Here is an 8,283-nt window from a genome sequence, read left to right on the forward strand (position 1 = left end):
TTCTAGGCCAGTTTTTTGAGCTGAATCCGAATCTAACAACCATATGAACATTTACGAAGTAGTTTTGGTGCCTTCGTAACATGTTACGAAGCTGTCAGAGGCGGTTGACACCTACTGCGAATACCCGGCAGGACCCCTACTGGTTGACCTGACCTGACCTGACCCGACTTGGACTAAATGCATGAAGACATCATCTGTGATCAAAACTAACATGATATTCGTGATCAGCACCCCGAAAAGCCCCATAGCAGCCACACTTTACGACGTTCTAACAGGTCCCGATTTTCCCGACTTTTGGGTCATTGACCTGACCTGGAAGGTCAACCAATGACCTAGGACCTTAAAATTGGGTATCTTCGGCTTTCTCTCGTCACGGGCAACACGCTCGTTTTTTCCGCGAAGCTCTAGCTCGATCAGGGGCGAAACCGTCGGCAAGGGTGGTCCAACGAACCCCTCCCCCTTATACGTTCGCGGCTGGAAAAACACCAATACGGGCGAGGGATAACACAAGTGATATCATGGCGCGGCATTTGCACATCATGTGCTTACAACTGTGCTGTTTTTTAAATCTCATGTGCATCGATTTGATCCTGTCACCATAACTGTTGTATGCTTTCTGCAGCGTGTTCCAGGAGATGCTTTACGGCTTCAGCACGGGCTTCGGCTCGCCACAGGTGTCCGTAGCCGACATCCTGGCGCGCGCAGTGCCCACCCTGCACAGCCCCTCGCACCGTGGCAAGAGCTCCAACTTCCTTCAGGTACCCGACATCGAGTCGCCCAGGTGAGACGACGGCAAACATGCTTTTCCGCTAAGTTCCGTATTGTGCTAAAAACGCTTACTCGGCGCATGGAACACGGGATATTCTCAAGATTCGGACGTGGCTCTAACGGTGACTGATGTGACTGGAGTGGGTCTGGTCATTTCTGCTGTGACTGTGACGGTGACTGACGCGATGTGGACTCCGCGGCAGGCCGAAGAGCGTGCCCAGCTCGCCGATGGTGGTCCGTGCCTTCAGTCGACTGGGCAGCATCACGGCCGGTTGGGGACGCACCAGCAAGAAGCCGCCCGACACCAGCCGCCTCCGGCCCGACGACCGCAAAAAGTGGGCCAGCAGCCACGACTGCTCAGGTCAGTGCACTGACCGCTGGGTCTGGCCGCTGACCAGTCTGACCACTGCGGTGGTCGGGCTCGGCGACACGAGGTCACCGGCTGTCGGCGCCCGCTGGGGGCCGACACACCTGTGGGAACCGTGCGACACCGCGCACCTGTGGGAGCCGTCATGGGGCAGGGATGACAAACGACATGTTGTACAAAGTCTGTTCGTGCCGAAACCAGGGACTCCGTGGCGCAACGGTAGCGCGTCTGACTCCAGATCAGAAGGTTGCGTGTTCAAATCACGTCGGGGTCAGTCGTCCGTTTTGGTCCAATTGAAGTAGACGCACGCCGGTTATATATCGACACCTTTTTTTTAAACCCCACATTTGTTCTCCGGTGAATTTCAGACAAGTTGGTTAGAGACCTTCAAAAAAGGTACAATCACTCGATTTTTCTCAAGTTTGTCTGTCTTTTGGCAGATAAAGCAATACCAGAACAGGCCTACGAACACAAATATTTGATCAGGATCGGAAGATTGGACACTTTTAAAAGGAGATCTTTCGTGCCTCCCGGAAATTCACGGGAGAGCAGATGTGGGGTTTAAAAAAAGGTGTCGATATAGTATTTCAGTTTTCATATAGGTAGCTGTATCGGTTCCTGTCCACTGTCGACGAAAGCATTAGTTGTGCCGTAATGCCAATGGCAAAAATGTTATTTGTCGAAATATTAATTCGAATTTAATGTTTGAATAGATAAAAATACAATTACTTTTTGACAATAGAGAAGTGAAAAAATTGAGGAGAGCATGGCAATGAATGCATTTTGATAAAACCTTGCCGTAAGTTTCAATAGCACGTTACTGTAGATGAATAACGTTTTAACGTTATTCATCTACAGTTTGTGGTATCCAACAGTACCTACAATCCGACAGCTCGTACACTAACATGAGAGTTCCTATATGCCTATATGTATGTACATACCAGACCTCTGAACCTTGATGTGTGTCGTCTCGAGCAGATCGAGTGAAGCCTGAGAAGCAAGGCGACGCTCAAGACATGGTGCCAAAGCTGTCTGTCTGCGCTGACCAACAGAAAGTAGACCGGTCAAAGCTGTGCCAAAATGAGGTGAGTTTGGCTGCAACGAATCAGCCTAACGGTGTTTGTTTTGCAGACGATGTAGAATAGAGACAAAACAGGATGGTCACTGGCCAGCAGGTCAAGCACGCCAAGAAGGCTCAGGATGTAGCAAAGAGGCGGAGCAGATACCTATAGTTAGGCCAAGATAGCCCTCGCCGGACCTATTGGTTTTCTACATATGCGCCGGCCAAGGGGAGGGGGGCAGATACGACCCCCCCTCGCCGTTTCGCCCCTGGTGGAGCTAGCGCGTCGCGGAAAAAACGAGCGTGTGCGCCGTTACAAGACGCAGAGATTTGTACCCGATTTTAAGGTCCTAGGTCAACTGGTGACCTCTGAGGTCAGGTCAAGTGCCCCAAGGTACGGTTCAGTTTTTTTTAAATAACTTCGCAAAAACGGCCGCAGAGCCACGATTTTGGCAGCATTGTGTTCGTCTCGCTCAGGCGCGTCGAATGACATACTTTTTGTTCGGGTCAGGTCAACATAGGGTGTTGACCTCAGGTCAAGATCAGGTCAGCACCCCCAGGTCACGAAGTTGGTCGAAAGAGGTCATGTCGCATATCATTCGATTCGGCAGGTCTTCCTGAGTCCATTGGTGGCTTTCCGACTCGCTAGCTCAGTTTGATCGGGAGTTATTGACGAAAAACTAATATGACCTTGATGACGTCATAAATGACGTCACGCAAGTTCAACATTGCAAAAGTGACGCATCTAACCTTGGAAGGAATGCATGAAATCACGATTCTGTGGGCTTGAGATAGTTGGAGATTGTTCCCGGCGCCAGAATAGCAGTTTTCATTTTTCCCCATTGACTTAACCCGCGACCTGGTGGGGGTGGGGGTTATTTTTTGCCCCCCCCCTCCAGACTTTTCGATATATCTCCAGAACCGCTGCGCCGATCGTCACGAAACTTCCAGTACCCTCCCGGACATCAATTTTACACATTGTGACCAAATATTTTTCCAAAGGCTATGATAGGTTGGCCGGAAATGACGTCAGAGTGACGTCATGTTCTGCCGTTTTCGACACAAAAAAGGGTTTCGCGGGAAGAGCTGTCAGGCCTATAGCTTTGCAAATACAGAAAAATGATTAAGACATAAAAGCTGTAGATTGGACAGGGCTACAAAACTGATATCTCGGATTTTTGAAATTTTTGGATTTTGACCCCCAAAAATAAAAAAATAGATTTTTCGGATATAATAATCGAAAAATCCAAAAAGTTTTTTAAATTTCGCAAAAACCGGAATATATGTGATAGTCCTTACCGCCTTCCATCCACATACCAAATTTGAGATTGATACCTCTTTTTTTGGCGAAGTTATAGCGAAAAAACTGTTCAAAATTGATGACGTCAAATTTTCAAACTCAATTTTTAGCAATTCTAGACCCCGTAGCGCAAAACAAAGACCACCATTAGACTCCCCGTGACGAGCTGCATCGAATCAATACCCATTTTATGCAAAACTATCAACTTTAAAATTTGACCTTTTTTGGCCTGACCTTGACCTGACATTGACCTGAACTTCACCAGAAAGTGACCTAAGCTGTACCTGATAGTCTTATAACCAACACCATTGAGTTGGAAATGAAAAATTGGCCATAAAACATGTATCACACAACCTTAGTAAAGTTGGGCTCATGTGACCTGACCTGTGACCCTTGGTGACCTGACCTGTGACCTGACCTGGTATTGCCAGTGACCTCTAATAGCAACATATCTACTAGGCAACTGACGCCCTACCGCTGATTCTAGACAAAATGCGTTTTCCTCGGTGTTATAGCGCATTCCCTAGAAGCCCCGTGAACGGTGAAACATTTCATCTTTGACCTGACCTGTGACGTCATCGGTGACCCCAAGGTCAATGAAATTTGGTTTCCTTCGACAAATTTGACAGGCCTTTCAAACGCCGTTTGAATTTTGCGGATCCGTCCAGTAGTTTCGGAGATACGAGGGGGGGGGGGGCAAAAAATAGCCCCCCCACCAGGTCGCGTTATAAACAGACCCCACCAGGGCGCGGGTTAAAATGGTGAGGTCACGAAAATGACCTGACCTCAAATGACCTTTAGGAAAAATCCGAGATATACAAGCTGTGAGACTCATAATGGATATTAGATCCTGCAAGTTTCATTTTCCTGTGACATCTCCTCTGGCAGTGAGGGCGTTGCGAAGTTGCGACATCTGAAGACCGTGCAGAGGTTCACTTATGACGTCATGGGTCAGTGACCTGACCTGACCCGAAAATACGGTTGGTGTCAAAAGATCCGGCTTGAATCAAAGGCCAGGTATGCCAAGTGTCAGCTCTCTATCGCCAGCGTGTTCGGAGCTATCGTGAAAAAACCTATGGGGGGGGGGGGGCGGCACCCGCCCCCCCCTCGGCCGGCGAGGGATAGGCATAGCTATTGGCCGAGCAACTCAGCTCAGGATATAGATTGGCCAAGCAAATATTGCTCAGAAATTAGCTAAGGACTGACAAATGAAGCTAGTCTCGGACAATGCTAGGCCTCCAGTGCAGTGAGCTGGCCCCCTCCTGTCCGCAGTTCACGATCATTGAGTTCGAGCCGGACACGTTCCGCGTTCTGCTCGACTACCTCCACCACGGCTCGTGCCCGCTGACCTGTAGTAGCGTGCCGGGTCTGATCTGCGCCGCCGAACACTACGACCTGCCCGAGCTGCTGCAGGCCTGCTTCCACCACGCCAAACAGTTCCTCCGAGTCGACGTGGTGAGTTCCGGGTCAGAGGCCAACGACAGACGTGGAAATATAGGATGAAGGTTTACGAATAGCGGTGTTAAAGCGGTGCCGAGGGTCTCTCTCTACATAACTGAACGTATACACTATACAGAGCTATATATGGTGTATTTTATATTTTGTCGAGTTTGTCGACACCGGAGTACTTAGGGGCTCGAAGTAGATGTTCTCTTTTTTTTTGCATTTACCATGGGCCTGAGGCCTCCCGTGCTCCGTACCTTTTTTGGTGACGGTAGGGTGTGAATAGCCCTTCAATACCTACCATTCACTGCCGACAGACGTGACTCGTCCACCTGTCTTGTTTCAGGTTTGCACCATGCTTGGAGCCCTAGAGAACTATTATTGGCGCTACACGTCCGCCTCTGAGCTGGTGAACATGATTCTCGCCTTCATCGAGTCAAGACCAGGCCAGGTAAAGTCGCCAACACGTATACGGTTAATCACAATGAAACCGATACGATGAACATAAGCCCCGAGGCCCATGCATTGATCGCGATTGTAACACGTGAAGCATTACTGGTTCTTTGATCATTAAGCCGAACGACGTTTGATGTATGATTTCATGCCCATGATGTAACCCTTACAAGGGCTGCTTTGACAGGTGTTTCAGACTGCCGGGTTCCTGGACCTGTCCGAGTCCATGGTGCAGATGATCATGTGCCGCCACCTGGACATGTCCGAGCTGCACAAGTTCGAGGTGATGCTGCGCTGGACGCGCCACAAGGTGCGCAGTCGACCGGCGGCAAGTCGCGCCGACGCGCGCCTCGAGTTCCGGCGCAGCATGGAGCGTCTCGCCAGGGACGTGAAGCTCTACCGCATCTCGCCGCAGGAGCTGATACGCGTCGTCCTGCCCAGCAAGGCCATCAGCAACGAGCGCATCCTGGAGACGCTGATGCTGCAGGCCAACTCGGGCATGTACCGGGTCCAGGAGAGTGACCTGGAGGCCTGCCAGCGCAGCATCAGCCGCCAGGGCTCGCGGCTCAGCAGCGAGTGGGACTCGTTCGACAATGGTCTGTGAAGTGCGCGCGTGCGCACGGCACCCACCGAGACGGCAGCACGGCCGCGATACACAAACAGGGCAAACGCGGCGCGCTCATTTGAGGCCTCCGGTCCTTTGGAGTCACGGCTGAATCTGCTTTTATTTCAGGAACAGGAGGCGGGGTAATTGGACTGTGCTACCCATTGTCAGCTATGACGGAGCCATTCCAAAATAGCATACGATTTTCTACCAGCTGAATCGTAAATCAGCTGTGTCGCAGGTATCCATGCACTGCGGTGCGTTAGTTACATCAGAGTTAACAGTGCCTATCTATCCGAAATTCCTTGAAAAATTATCGAGGCAATAATAATAGGTATAGGCAACGAAATTAGCCCTTCTTTACAGGTGAATATTTTTTTTTTTATTAAGCATCATGTTTTCAGGGAAATATACATTCCGAAGGGTAGTACATAAAAAAGCTGCAGAATAGACCTCTATATAGCGGTCTACAGAGGTGTACACAGTGGTCAATACGCTGCAACATAATGCCAGATAGGAATAATAATATAAAAAACAAATGCGACTGCCAGCAGAAGGTGTAGGCCTGTGGCACTGCAGTGCCTGTCAGGTTCAGCAGCACCATAGAACTTTGCCAGATGACTGTCACAGCCGGGGAACTAATCATCTATACCACAGGTCACCTATGGCTGCACCCATGCAAACACACCGGGTGCTCTTTGTAACGGTCGGATCACATGGAAAGTGCTAGTGGCCCTTGTTTTCCTTTCTCCGTTTTTTTTTAATCTTTATATCAGTTCAATCCATTTGCAGCCATCCGAGTCAATGATACCATGCAATATATATTATACACATACCACATACATACACTAGAATATATATTTCACGCCTTTTCAGTAATGTGGTAGTTCGTTCATCTTGAACGTACCTACCTAACGACGTTTCGCCTAGTTATTGCTACACGACTGAATTAATGGTTTTGCTGGCCACAGTTTACATTCTTTTCGCCCCATACTCCTTCAACCAGGAATAATCTCGGAAAGAAAGAGAAGTTTGCTCTGGACCAGCATTATGTTCACAGCTATAGCCATGAGCCGATGTTTCCTATTGTTATAATTTCGAATCAATCAAGCAGCCGAATGTGTAATAAATACGGGAAACGAAAAAAAACGGAAGAGAGCAATGCCCGTCGTGTGACTTGTCTTAGCTCGAGTCAGTTTGGTGTGAACTGACAGCACTTAGCAGTCTGGCTGCCAGCCGTGACTACGGATTGTGTGTGGTGGCGAGTGTCGGTCCCCGACCCTTGGTGGTGTTCTGTTTCGCTTTGCGCCTTCCTCGTGTCTCCCAGACCCGGTGTGAGCCGTCACACCACCGGCGTTCCACTGTTGGACGCGCCTCAGAGCAGCATTGACAGTCGTGTCGCGGTACGACTGTCCCTCGGTGTATGTACCTGCAGAGTGGTTCGTTGTGTTTCTCCAAACATGCCGAGTTCATATGTGCCCGTTTATCTGTGATAATTGTGCTCCCACCCGTCATCCACTACCCTTGCAAGGTGTTTTCAATGTGCCTAGGTGGTGCCCATTCATCTGAACCGAGTGTTATCTGCGCGTGAGGGGTGTGCAAAGGCAACATTTTCACGTTTGTATCGTATGCTGTTGTGCAAATGTGCGCATCTCTGAATCGATATACACGTCGAAGTATTCCGGAACGATTTTGTCGCTAAATTCAGTTCCGGCTTGGTTAGTTATTTCTATATAGTTATAATCACTCACTTATGTCATATCTCAAAATGTATGTCACTCCTAGGTAGGCTTTGTTCAGCACTGGTATGTACCTACCTTGTCCAGTGGCGGATCCAGGGGGGGGGGGGGCAAAATGGGCATTTGCCCCCCCCCCCCAAACGGCATAATTTTAACATTACGCCTATGGACGAGGCATGGAAAGAATCGATAAATTGTTATGGTTTGCCCCCCCCCCCCCAAAACTCCGAGCTGGATCCGCCTCTGACCTTGTCCCTTGCTGGCGAATGCTGGTTGCACAATTTGTGTTTGTGTTTGTGACGAAGGAAAGTGTGACCGTCTCCATATGTCTTATGATCATGTCAATTGTCAGGCTATGATCATGATCATGTTAAGATCATGTCATGATCATGATCTGATGATCTGGCGTGATCATCAGATCATGTCAGATCATGTTTCCATGCACGTACCTACCAGAACCTAAGTTTGTACATATGAACTGCGCGTGAGGCATAAGTGTACCTATACCTACTCATAGTGATATTCCCTTCCATTCGATGCCAGTAGTAA

General features: G+C 49.2%; 1 protein-coding gene and 1 non-coding gene across 2 annotated transcripts in view; both read left to right on the top strand.

Annotated features, from left to right (window-relative positions):
* The window catches only part of LOC122380279, a 30,490-nt gene extending 22,813 nt beyond the window's left edge, over positions 1–7,677 (top strand). The window contains exons 16-21 of the mRNA XM_043363316.1: positions 623–781; positions 972–1,129; positions 2,114–2,220; positions 4,768–4,950; positions 5,285–5,389; positions 5,579–7,677. Coding sequence (XP_043219251.1) covers positions 623–781; positions 972–1,129; positions 2,114–2,220; positions 4,768–4,950; positions 5,285–5,389; positions 5,579–5,995 — 1,129 coding nt within the window. The 3' untranslated portion in view covers positions 5,996–7,677. The remainder of the gene's footprint in view (positions 1–622; positions 782–971; positions 1,130–2,113; positions 2,221–4,767; positions 4,951–5,284; positions 5,390–5,578) is intronic.
* Positions 1,338–1,409, top strand: Trnaw-cca. Its single transcript has one exon. It is a non-coding gene; the product is annotated as a tRNA-Trp (tRNA).
* Positions 7,678–8,283: the final 606 nt, after the last annotated feature.

This window comes from Amphibalanus amphitrite, unplaced genomic scaffold (assembly GCF_019059575.1).
Source record: "Amphibalanus amphitrite isolate SeventyFive unplaced genomic scaffold, NRLGWU_Aamphi_draft 000094F_arrow, whole genome shotgun sequence".
Taxonomy (NCBI): Eukaryota; Metazoa; Arthropoda; class Thecostraca; order Balanomorpha; family Balanidae; genus Amphibalanus; species Amphibalanus amphitrite.